Source organism: Microcaecilia unicolor, chromosome 7 (genome assembly GCF_901765095.1).
Source record: "Microcaecilia unicolor chromosome 7, aMicUni1.1, whole genome shotgun sequence".
In the NCBI taxonomy this organism is placed as follows: domain Eukaryota; kingdom Metazoa; phylum Chordata; class Amphibia; order Gymnophiona; family Siphonopidae; genus Microcaecilia; species Microcaecilia unicolor.
The window spans coordinates 14,822,428-14,835,602 of record NC_044037.1 but is presented as its reverse complement, the minus strand read 5'-3'; the positions used below and the strand labels follow the sequence as shown (position 1 = coordinate 14,835,602).

The 13,175-nt window shown below is 42.8% G+C and overlaps 1 protein-coding gene across 2 annotated transcripts in view; it reads left to right on the top strand.

Annotated features, from left to right (window-relative positions):
- Window positions 1-13,175, top strand: part of ABCB7 (ATP binding cassette subfamily B member 7) — a 183,507-nt gene that overhangs the window by 162,755 nt on the left and 7,577 nt on the right. For both annotated transcript variants that reach the window (XM_030208818.1, XM_030208819.1), the window contains exon 15: window positions 3,950-4,057. In XM_030208818.1, coding sequence (XP_030064678.1) covers window positions 3,950-4,057 — 108 coding nt within the window. The remainder of the gene's footprint in view (window positions 1-3,949; window positions 4,058-13,175) is intronic.

Here is a 13,175-nt window from a genome sequence, read left to right as displayed (position 1 = left end):
TGTTCTTTTAGGTAGGCTCTCAAACTATGGAAGTGCCTAGTAAACTTTGAGCTTAGTTGGTGCTGAAGTACCAATTAGACATGAGAGAAAATTGCTAGGTGTCTGGGTAGGATCAGGATTAACCAGGGAACTTCATATTAACAATATTAAAAGAGCTGTTTTAAACTGAAACTTTTATGTAGAGTGAAGTGTTTTTTATAGATGCGCAGCATCTACAATTTGTGATCCAAACATCAATTCTTTCATTATCTGATTATTTTATTGGGACAACCAGTGAAACAATTAAAAAGACCGCAGGTTGTGCAGAGTGTTGCTATAAAATTGATGTTAGGGGGTAGGTGATATGGTCATGCTATTCAACATTTACAGCAACAGCTATCTAGGCTAGGATCAAATTTAAAGCGTTTACCCTTGTTTTAAAGATTTTATATGGATTGTCCCTGAGTTATCTTTTATGTTTAAATCTGTTTATTAAACTTTTCCGTGCCGAGAGAAGAGGCAATCATAGAACAAAAGAAAGCATGTTACAGGAAGCATAATACAAAACAAGGTGGTATACTTGCTGACAGTTTTACATGCTGTCTCTCTGTTAGTTAATCAAGTTATCTTGTATCTATTATTATGAACAGCATATAGTGCAATCAGCTTTTCAATATAGTCGAGAACTGTGTTGATACATAGCCCTATCCCCTCCTCCTGTCTGAGACCTATCTCCCCTTCCTACCCCTCCTAGCCTCCCCTCCCTCCCTCCCCTTCTTGCCCTTCCCTCCTACTCCTCCCTCCCTTCCTTAGCAATCAAAGCTTAACTAGGAGCAATCTCGGGTACTTTTGACAAGTCTGTACAGGATCTAACAAGTGTTGATGAGCAGGCTGCGTCCCCTAGGACTCAGCATCTGTAGGTATGGGGTCCAAACCTGAAGAAATTGCTTTTTACGTTTAGCAGATTTTTTTTGCATCTCCAGCTTCCCATGAAGCCAACAGGTGTACCTGATTTCTCCAGTGTCAGTAGGATGGTGCCTCCGTGGAGGGTCCAGTATTGCATAATGCTTTTGCGGGCTACCAAACTCAGCTTCCTGCATAGAAGAACTGCGTGCGCCCCTGAGTTATCTTTTAAATTTAGTATCTGTATTTTACTAACTAGACAGCTTCAGCATTTACAAGAACTGCAATTGATTAGGCCTATTACACTTTTGTTGGTCAGTAAGTACACATAATAGAACATTGTTTGGTAAAGGCCCTGACTTATGCAATGGTTTACCATCTTATTTAAGGAGAATATTGAATTATATACTGTTTAGATAAAATTTGAAAATGTGGTTATTTCAGAAGCGTTTTATGAATGAACAATAGAGAAGTTTGCTGTGTTTTGTTTTTGTATTCAATCTTATTGTGATCTGCTCTGAACTAGTGCTGTCCGATTCAGTCAAAAGAATTTTCGATTCGGTACGATTCGATTTTTTTTTTTTTCAAGAAAATTGATTTTTCAACTCAATTTGATTTGGTTTAACTAGATTGAAATAGTGAGGTCCACATGCTACTATTATAACACAAAAGGTAAAAAAAATAAAATAGGCATCAGCAGATGAAGATGTGATTCCATGTGCCCCAATTCCATTTAATTTCAATATATTCCATCATCTTTATAACACCAGGCTTCCCAAAGCAGATTACAGTTAAGATGGAACATGTCTTATTTATAAAATGCAATGTAAGCCGCATTGAACCTGCCGAGGAGTGGGAAAGTGCAAGGTATAAATGTAACAAATCAAACATATAAATGGCGAGTGACCGACTCACTCGCACATGCGCAGTAGAGACTTCCCTCTCTGTCCCGCCCCCCCATCAATACGTGATGACGAGGGCGGAACAGAGAGGGAAACTGCGCCGCCGAGGTTGATACCGCTCCCCCCCCCCATCCGCCCGCCCGAGGTCGCCGCTACTGTTCCCCCACCCTCCCCGGGCCTTCTCTCCACTACTAAACTTACACATCCATTTGCCGGAACGCAGCATGCACATCAGCTGAGCTGCCGTCAGCCTTCCTTCCCTGCCTGTGTCCCGCCCTCGCTGACGTTACGTCACAGGAGGGCGGGACACAGGCAGAGAAGGAAGAGCCGACTGCAGCTCAGCTGATGTGCGTGCTGCATTCCGGCGAATGGATGTGTAAGTTTAGTAGCGGAGAGAAGGCCTGAGCCGGGTGGAGGGATGGCGGCGACTCTGGGGGGGGGGGGGGGGAACGGTAGTGGTGGCGACCTCGCGGGGAGGGAGGGAGGGGGAAGGAAAACCCCAATACCAGCCCGTTTTTACGGGCTCAACGGCTAGTAAATAAATAACCCATCAGGAAACAGGATATCCTCACTGAAATCTGGCCATCTCTATTTATATAGAAGAGTGTAATTTTGACGTGAATTACGAGGCATGCCCTGAAACCAGTTTTTCATATTAATCATCATCATATAGTTAATAAACATTAGTGTAACCCATATTTAACAAAGATTTGATGTGCAAACATGAAAAGGACTCCAGAGAGCTAATTTGCCATGTATATTACCCAATATATAAAAGAACAGTGAAGAAAGATGGGCACAACAGCGGACCAACAATAAACAATGACAACGTGGAAGCAGAAGCTCACAGATTTGCTTGATTGTTTTGAGCGTATGGCAATTATTATTTATTGCATTTGTATCCCACACTTTCCCACCTATTTGCAGGCTCAATGTGGCTTACATAATTTAGTTATGACATTAGTTATGATGGCTGCGTAGGGGAGAGGACAGTAGATTAACCAAATTGGCTTACTTGCATACAGTGGTGGGCTCGATAGACTCATGTCCACTCCTGTATTAAAACTTACTTCTGTCACAGGGTGCTGTTCAGATGTCAGAGGTGTCTTGCTTTCCACTTACAGCCTGGTTATTGAGAGGGTGAGATTTCTGAAGAAAGACTATTCTGGTCATATGATAACCTCCTGTGGACAAGGAAAAGGTCCACCTCCTTGGTATATGTGAAAGTGTGTAGAATTTTTAAAGTGTGGTACACTGACAATCAGATTCCCCCTTTTTGGTTGTCTGTTTCAGAGATCTTGGAGTTGCTTCAAGATGGGTTGGGCAAGGGGTTAGTGCTAATGTCCCTTAGGGTTCAGCTGTGTAAGATTTAATCAGTTGTAACTTTTATTTATTAAAACAAAAGGCTACCAGTCAGGGCCGACAGCAACCACCACTCCCATTGCAGCTACAAGTTCTAAAAGATTTCAGGTCCGTGACCTGCTGAAAATTACCACAAGATTTAATGGAATTGTCATCAACAGGAATTTTGTCTTACTGTCACTGATGAGAGGTCCTTTACTGATGTGGAAAAATAACTTCTATATGACTACTGGACTGCCAAGATAGTTGTAGAATTTAATTGATTACCTTAAATGTATTTCTTTTTACTGTTTTTTTCTGGTCATTTTTGAAATTTCTGTGAACTATTCTTCTGGATTGGGGGCCCTGTAGCCTGTTCAGCCAAAATATATTTTTTGCTCCTGCCCCCCCCTTCTGCCCACAAAGATTGAGTAAATTTCTGCAAGAATTGTAACCTTTTGTTAGCCTTTGTTGAGCTTGTAATTCACCGGCTTTTTTGAGACACTTGGTGTCCTTGTTAACTTCTTTTACACTGATTGTTCCAAGATGTTAACTTTTTCTAAAACTTTGATATTCCTACTGGAGATGGTTGATATCTCATGCAATTTGTGGTGTAGGGGGAATAGTACTGTTGTATGTAATGCCTGTAGTGCCAAAAATGTTTGAAAGATTGCATCTGTAAACATAAATTAGCCTAATAACTACCAAGTAAATTGAGTAGAATTATTGTTTTCTTTTCACAATTTTTATTAAAGTATTGGTTGACATGCATACTCTGTTTTTTCTGTATAGGAATTATATGTTAATTCTGCTTAAATCTACAGAACATTCTGAGTGCCATGAGGGACATAACAAAACACAGAACATCTGTTTTCATCGCACACAGACTGTCAACCATCATTGATGCCGATGAAATCATTGTCCTGAATCAGGTGAGAAACAGTTCAGTTCCCTAGTGAAGACTGCTTTAGCAGTGCCATAAGTTCATTCCTAGGACCTGTGTGTTCTGTACAGACCCAAGAAATCCGGAGATCTCTATCACCTCCGCAGATGAGGGCAAAATGTATTTTATTCCACTGTTTTGAAACCAGGAGTAAGAGTAAAACAGGGGTTCTCAAAAAAGCCATGCAAGGAGGGGAAACTGGACCCATTCAAAATGATGATACATAACTGTTTCCAGGAGAAGAGATCTGGCCAGAATTATAGACATGTACTGCTTGGTGTTAACCGCTGAGCTAAGGGAGGCACATAATGACCTCAAGTCAGGTCACAAAATCAGTGGATGGAATTGCAAACGGGGCTCTTTCCCTTTCTGAACCTCCACTTCCAGCTACAATAATATTCAGCTCACTCAGGCCCCATGCTTGCCTATTGCAGAGGCTTCTTGTAGGGGCAAAATCTGTGCAGAGGGCCAGGGTATTTTAGTGTTCATTACTGCTTCGTCAATTTGGGTGTGCGTGGGGGGCTGTAGGTGTGCTGGGGCAAGGGAGGGGATGCTTGATATTTTTCTTCAGGTTGACACCTGGAGACACTTGAAGTTTTGAGTGTTAAAATAAGTGTGGGAACTACTAGAGAGTGAAGGCGAAGCTTTGGATATTAAGGACCAAACTGTACGGCAGAGGTGGGCAACCACGGTCCTCAAGGGCCACAACCCAGTCGGGTTTTCAAGATTGTCTCACAATGAATATACATGAGATTGATTTGCATGTACTGTTTCCATTGTATACAGATGGATCTCATGCATATTCATTGTGGATGGCTTGTGGTCCTTGGACTCTGGTTGCCCACCCCTGCTATATGCCATTCTGCCTCTGGCAAGAAAATCTTCAGTATTCTTGAGTTGAAAGAATGGTGGTATTTGCAGATAAGCTAGAAGTCAGTTTGAAGGAGTGGTATTCTGTCTTCATGCTTATGTAGCAATGATTAATGGATGATATATGCTTATGTGTAGCACACGAAAGAAGAATGTTAGCTCTCCTCCTAATCTACACCCAATACAAAAGAGATAATAGATTTATAAAATTATGCTGTATAGATTTTGATTCTTTATATTTGAAAGAACACTTATGAAATATTTTCAAGTAAAAACAAAAATTATGGACTTCTGGTGGAGCCATGAGGCAGGGTGGATGCTGAGTAGCACTGCTTCCCGCTTCCCTTCTAAAAGCCTGCATATAACCAAAAATAACCTATGGATTTTCACACTGATTTGGGCTGATACTTACCAGGACCATTCTCTGGCATGCCTGAGTGTGCATCAGTGCTACCTTTGTCCATATGGCTGCAAAATCCTTGCACAAAGGACAGGATAAGGGCCGAACTACAGAGAACAAGATGGCGCAGAATGCAAACAGCGGAAATCATTTCTGAAGTGAAGGCAGCTGTTGAGGCTGCTATTGACAAAGAAATGGCAACAATTGTTTGATAAAATTAATAATGCACATGAGAGCATAGACAGTATGGGCCTGGAAGTAGACGAGGTGCAGCAGCGGACTAGAGTGGTGGAGGACTCCCTGTATCATGTGGAGACCAAGCAGAGTACCTTGGATAAGTAATTACAGGCTCATACTGACAAAGTTGAAGATCTGGAGAACCAAGCTAGGCACAGTTATTTCGTTTGGTGAGCATTCCGGAGCATGTTCAGGAGGGGGATTTGTTCCATTATTTGGAGTCTTGGCTTTCCCAAAGCTTACAATTGAATACTCGACATGGCCTGTTGCAGATTGCAGAGCCTCATCGTCTAGGAGCATGCAGACCTGAGGGCTCCAGACCACGGGTGGTGATCTTGGGGGTATTAAACTTTGCCCATAAAGTGGAAATTTTCCACGCTTTGTGTACTGGTAAGACCTTGCTAATAGACAATCATAAGGTTCTGTGTTTTCAAGACTATACCGAGACTATTTATTTATTTAGTGGTATTTATTAACCACCTTTATGAAGAGATTCATCCAAGGCAGTGTACAGCAGATACAGTCTAACATAAAACTTACAATTTTGTTAACAACATAACAGTAGTAAAATAACCAAGCATGAACATAAATACAATAAATGAGGTAAACTCTAAATTGAAACCTAATAATAGAACTACTGTGAAACAGTATCTAAAATATACACATTTAATGGCACTGGAATTCAAATACCAGAGATTATAATACAACTAGTAAAAAAGCCCCGTTTCTGATGCAAATGAAACGGGGGCTAGCAATGTTTTCTTCTGTGTGCATGTGGGAGTGTGTGTGTCCCTGCCCTCTCTCCCCTCCCCCCTCTGAGTCCTTCAGTAAAAAAGCCCTGTTTCTGATGCAAATGAAACGGGGGCTAGCAATGTTTTCTTCTGTGTGCATGTGGGAGTGTGTGTGTCCCTGCCCTCTGCCCTTTCTCCCCTCCCCCCTCTGAGTCCTTCAGTAAAAAAGCCCTGTTTCTGATGCAAATGAAATGGGGGTGGGGGGGGCTAGCAATGTTTTCTTCTGTGTGCATGTGGGAGTGTGTGTGTCCCTGCCCTCTGCCCTCTCTCCCCTCCCCCCTCTGAGTCCTTCAGTAAAAAAGCCCTGTTTCTGATGCAAATGAAACGGGGGCTAGCAATGTTTTCTTCTGTGTGCATGTGGGAGTGTGTGTGTCCCTGCCCTCTGCCCTCTCTCCCCTCCCCCCTCTGAGTCCTTCAGTAAAAAAGCCCTGTTTCTGATGCAAATGAAATGGGGGTGGGGGGGGGCTAGCAAGGTTTTCTTCTGTGTGCATGTGGGAGTGTGTGTGTGTCCCTGCCCTCTGCCCTCTCTCCCCTCCCCCCTCTGAGTCCTTCACTGTTACAGAGCCAGCGATTTGATTTCCTGCTCTGCTGTTTTCCTTCACTGACTGTTTGTGTTACAGAGAGGGCGGGGCAGACACTCATAGGGAAACCGGATATCTCGCCCCCTTCACACTTCCGGCTGGAGGCTTCATAGAACGTTGGTGTTGCCTTTTATATAGAGAGATGTTAGCATAATACTAATGATACACCTAATAAGCACGTACTAGAGCATTCAACTAACATAGATACGATGCTAATGATGTTCTGCCATACAGCTTGCCATATAGCTGAGGGACCAAGTGCAGATATATGATGGGAGCAAGATGGGTGGTACAGAGTCAGTTGGGATAATTAGATAGCTAGACTCAAGGCAAGTGCATTGTATAGTTAAGCAAGAGATAAGGAGCTCATCTAAGTTAGTGTGTGTAGCAATGTAAAGGCTTGGAAGAAAAGAGAGGCTTTCACCTGCTTCCTGAAGTAGAGGTAGCTCAAGTTATATGTAGCCCCTCTGGGCGTTAATTCCAGAGCGTGGGGGGCTACTCCTGAGAAGGCTCGCTGGCGGGTATCACATCATACCAATTTCTTTTGATGAAGGTACAGATAGTGATGATCTCTGAGAGGACCTTAGAGGTCTCAAACGTATGTAAAGGGTAACTTATTATTTAAGTACTCTGGACCATTTTGTCTGAGGACCTTGAAAATCAAACATAGAGTTCTAAATTTAGCCCTGCAAGGTACTGGTAGCCAGTGTAGTTTTTGCAGGAAGGGTGTGGTGTGGTCATGCCGTTTGCAACTTTCTATCAGCCGTGCTGCTGCATTCTGAATTAGTTGGAGCTGATACAAAATCTTTTTGGTTTGGCCAGTGTATAAGACATTACAGTAGTCAAGTCGTGATGTTATAATAGCATGGACCACTGGGGTCACACTCGTCTTTTCAATATATGGAGAGAGATTTTGTAGCTGCCGTAAGTGATGGAGACAATTTTTGAAGGTTGTTTGAATATGCGGGATTAGAGAGAGTGATGAGTCTAGCAGTATCCCAAGATTCCTGACCTGTGATTCTAGGGGGAGTTCATACTTCACAAAAGGTATTTTTGAAGTCGGGTATTTGTCCACTTGTGTTTGGTACCCAAAGAATCTCTGTTTTACTTGGGTTCAGGCAGAGTTTGTTTGTGTCCCGCTACCGAAAATTTAAGCACCAAATTTGCTTTGCGCTTCTTTATCCAGCCTGCCTTTGGGTGATGCATGAGGGTTGTACAGTTTTTTTTAATGACACTCCTTTGAAAGCAAAGGCCTTTTTGGACTCTGTGCCTGTGGGTAGCAATCCACTCTCTCCATCTGGCTTGGACCATTGAGCCTGTGTGTTCATTGGGACAGCTTTTTCGTCTTACTCTGTGGGACTGTAGTGTGTGATATTGGCACTCTGGTTCCTTATTGGTGGACATTATTTGGAAACCTTTTGGGTGGACACATTTTGTAAGCCTGTGGGCCTTTGTTATACTGCCTCTTCAGAGGTTTTTGTTTTCTGCTTGGCTTGGTTTGTGTATTTTGCTACTTGGTTGTGGTCAAATGTTTAGGGTGGGGTGTCTGTGGGCAGTCGTGTGTGTGAGCATTGTGTGGAAGTGGGGGGTCGGTGTTCATGGGGAAGTCTTTGTATGGGGTATGAGTAAGATGGGTTTTGAGGAGGATTGGATTTGGGGCTGAGAGTAGCACTTCAGGTTTGCTTGGTTGGTTGATCACGAGTGTAGTGTGGATTCTTTGTGGTGTGGTGGGGGAGGGGGAGGGGACCTGGTTGGAGACTGGGCACCGGGTTACCCTGGCTAATTTGGTTTCCTTTCTTATGTATATCATGGTAATGTTGTGGGATCCTCCTTGAGAGTTTGTTCTTAGAATGCAGTGGGTATTAATTCGCCCATTAAGAGGACAAAAATTTTGCAAGAGTTAAAGAAAAAAAGTGTTCACATAGCCTGCCTTCAGGAAACCCATCTTAATGATGAGGAACATCAAAAGTTGAAGTGCAGTTGGGTGGGTGCAGTTCATTATTCTTCAGGCACTACTTATAGTGCTGGGGTGGCACTTCTGATTAGTAAATTTGTACCTTATCTTCATAAGGTGCTTTTATGGGGCAGGAGGATAGATATGTGTTGGTCCGTTTGACTATTCAAAATACAGAGTTGGTCATCCTTAATGTTTTTGCCCTTCCCTTCTTTCAGGCATTAAGGTAGTTGCACCTTATTTATATCTGCCCCTTTTAATTTGGGGGGATTTTAATATTTCAGTGAATCCTTCTGTGGATTGGTGGGGGGCTAGTTGGGGCTTCCAGTATTTTTGCAAGGTATTAGAGTTGGTGGATCCCTGGCAGATTTTTTATCCTTTAGATAAAGATTTTACCCATTTTGCTAGGGTACAATTGACTAAGTCTAATATAGATTATATTTTTGTGAAAACTGCTTATTTTTATAGGGTAATAGATGCTGCCATAGATCTTCTTACGCTCTCTGATCACTCCTTAATTCGAGTGGATTTTCAGGGAGTCTTGGGTGACCTAAAGTTTGGTGTTTTCCATCCCATCTGTATTGGGACTCCCATTTTAGGCCATACATTGCTGAGAAGTGGCAACACTACTTAACAGACAATACCCAGCATGCTTCAGACCCCATATTATTTTGGGAAACAGTGAAGGCTGTTTTGAGAGGGGAAACCATTGCTTATGTAGCTGTTAAGAGAAGGAAATTGGTCAAAGACTTGCTATACTTGGAGCGTCAGGTGGACTGCTGTAAGCTGGAGTGGATTTTGTACCTTTCTTCAGTGACCAAAGAAAATTTATAAGCTGCTAGGGTGGCCCTTAACGATCATATTCATGAGCAGGTGGTAAAATGTCGTGTGTACTATAAGCATAAACTTTACTGGTATGGGAATTGTACTGGGAAGTTGTTAGCCCATTTAGTCCATCCTTGGGAGGGCCCTAGATTTTGTAAAGATATAAGCCATCAGGGTAAGTTTGTTTCTAATACCGAACAATTGACGTTGTTGTTTTCCCAGTTCTTTGCTCGATTTGATCAGAAGTCTCTAGTGCCTGTTGGGACAGTTCAGTCATATGTGTCTTCTTTGGTTTTGCCCCGGGTGCGCTCCCAGGATGCTGAACTGTTGCATGAACTTGGGAGATTCTCCATGCCATAAAGCAGACCCCATTGTCTAAGACCCCTGGTCCTGATGGCCTGCGTGCCAAATTTTATAAGCTTCTGCAGGCCCATTTTTCTCTCCCTTTGAAGGTGTATTTTGGGCGGGTCTGTGAATCCACAACTTTTCCGGCTCACGCAAATTGCTCGATTATAGTGGTTTTGCCTAAGCCCGATTGTGATCCTACTTTGTTGAACCCATCTCCTTAATTTTGAAGTGAAACAGATGGTTAATGAATGGTGGGCCTGCTTCCATATCTTATCCATTAGGATCAGGTGGTTTTTTGCAATTCTGACAGGCAGCTTGGAATGTATGTAAGATTATAGCTGCTGTGGGGTACTGTGCTACTGGATATATCCCTGCCTTTTTAGTTAGCCTGGATGCCCAAAAGGCATTTGATTGTGTGCACTGGGACTATTTGTACCTCTTATTGGATAAATATGGTTTTGGGGGCCACTTTTTGGGTATAAAAATCTTGTATACTAACACTATGTCAGCAGTGCTGGTCAATGGAGGGGGGGGGGGGAACAAACTCTGATTACTTTTCTCTGGCACAGGGCACCCTTCTTGATTGCATTGTGGGCAGACCCTGTGGTTAGTGGCCTCACTATTAGGGAGGAAGTGGTGAAATGTATGACTTTTGCTGATAATGTGCTGTGTTTCCTCAATTCATCCACGCCGTTGAATTGGTGTTTGCACTTGGTGCAATCCCATGGTGGAGTTTCTGGCTTGTCACTTAATCTTTGTAAATCTGAAGTTCTAGCCCTGGGAGGGTACCAATATGCTGATTGGGGGGATGATTTTCCATTGAAGAAGGTGCATCATAAAGAAGCATTTGGGGGTTTATTTGGCCAGTAAGGTGATAGACGCCTATCAGGAAAATTATACTGTGTTGCTCAAAAAGTCTTTAGATGTTTTTGCTTTGTTGGCACCACTACCGTTGTCCTTTACTGAGTGTATTGCTTTTATATAAGATGATTTTATTTCCGAAGTGGCTCTGTCTTACAGACCTTTCTGATGTACCTTACTAATCATGATCTGTTCTTTTTCAGAAAAGTCTCACAAAGGTTTTGTGGAATTATAAGAGGCCTAGAGTCTCCTTGCAGCAGCTCTTTGCCTTTTGATAGGGGAGGCTTAAAATTTACCTCGTATGAGGCGTTATAATGTGGCCTGTATTGTGCGACATTTAGTGGACTGGATTAAAGGGACTGTTTACTTTACTCCTACTGTACTGGAACAACAATTGATTGCACAACTCACCTGATGTACTATCTTCATACCAAATAACCCACGCAGGTGGTGAGCAGTGTTCTCTCTAAAGTGAGCATGTGAGCGATCACTCATACATTGCAGGAGCATCGCTCATATTTTTTACATGGTCGCTCACAAACTGTTATGCCCCTGATACCCTGATGCACCTGGAAAGTCAGGACACCAAACCTAACCCATGAGAAAAAATGCTATGAAAGTAAATGTCAGAATCTGTATCCATCATAAAACATGGACAAGCCTTCCTGTTGGGTCCTCCAACCTTCCTCGGGGCGGCTGTCAGCATCACTGCAGTTCCTTCAGTGTTGGCCAATGCCACCTTCCAGGAACACGCACGAAGGATCTTGTATTAAGGACAGGTGGCAGGAAGCACTGGACGACCAGGCCTTCTCCTTAGTGTCTTGCCTTACCTGATACATGGGAGTTTCTTTTCTATTTATGGTATAGGGAGATGGGGGGGGGTCAGGGGGAGGGTGTTACTATGTAATTCTAATTTTGGGGGCAACAGTGGGTAGAGGATTGTGGGAATAAGAGGGTAAAAGGGGGTGATGGTGGGGTGGGGATTTAAGGACTATTTGGTGCGGGAGAGGTTTTGGGTTTTTTTTTTTTTTTTTTTAAGGAGATGGCCCTTGTATGAATAGTTTTACAGGTGGGAAGCTGGGCGGCAGATGTGCCAGTATGGTGGGTGTAGACTTGCCTAACAGAAAAATACAGACCCCACTTTCAAACAAAATCAAATTATAAAGCTAAATCTTTAAATGACCCAATTTAAACAAGTTTTTTAAAAAATCGCACAAATACTGGCACACAAAACACTTGCTAGGCTGATCCTTAGAGGGAACATTGGTGGTGACGGCTGTAGCACATCCTATTTTAAAAACTATGCGTCAGGGTTGGAAGTGGCTTTGTAAGCAGATACAACTCTCCACCTCTACCATGTTGCTTCCTCTTTGGGGTAATAGAGAGTTGGACCCTGATGCAAGAAAACTATACCTAAAGCACTGGTCCCGATATGGATTGACTTATGTTTGTGATCTTGTGACGGATACTGGGGCTATGAAATCCTTTGTGCATCTTTAGGAGGAGGGGAGCTTGCACCCTGCTGACTAGTTAGCCTATCGTCAAGTGCACCATTATGTGAGTGCACTGGATATATCTACCTTGAACGAGGATGCTGTGGATTTGATCTCTGAGACTTTGCTTTTGACTCAAACAACTAAGGCAAACTATCTTTTTATCAGCTCAGCTTGCGTAGCTTGGCACCTGCTTGGGATTGACACTCTGGCTGGAGTTTGAAATTGGAATTTACAAATTGAGGAGAGGATCACAGGTGATGAGCTTTGGTTGTTAGTGAAACACTTGAAGCCATCTTACTCGTTCAGTATCCTTTCAGGAACAACAGTATACATTTCTCCTCCATCTGTATATTTCTCCTCATCGGGTATAACTGGCTCATTTGGTGGGCACAGTCGAGTGCTCAAGATGCAGAGCTGAGCCAGCAAAGTTGGTGCATATGTTCTGGACATGTTCTTTGATTAAAAACCTTTCTTTGTGCTGGTGCTGACTTACCTGTGTATGATATTGGGTAGATGTCTGCTGCTTGACGTTCAGTTGTTCTTGAATTTTGTTTCTTTGGGATTTTGTTCAGGTCCTAATCTGTTTTTCTGGCCAGAAAGTGCATCTTGATGTGCTGGAGCCAAATGACTGTTTGGAGGAAAGAACTCTTTCATTTAATGAAAATGTAGAGATTGGATGTTGGACAGATGTCTCCTAGGACCTGGAAAACTTTTCAACAAATTTTGCCCCCAGTATGGGATCGT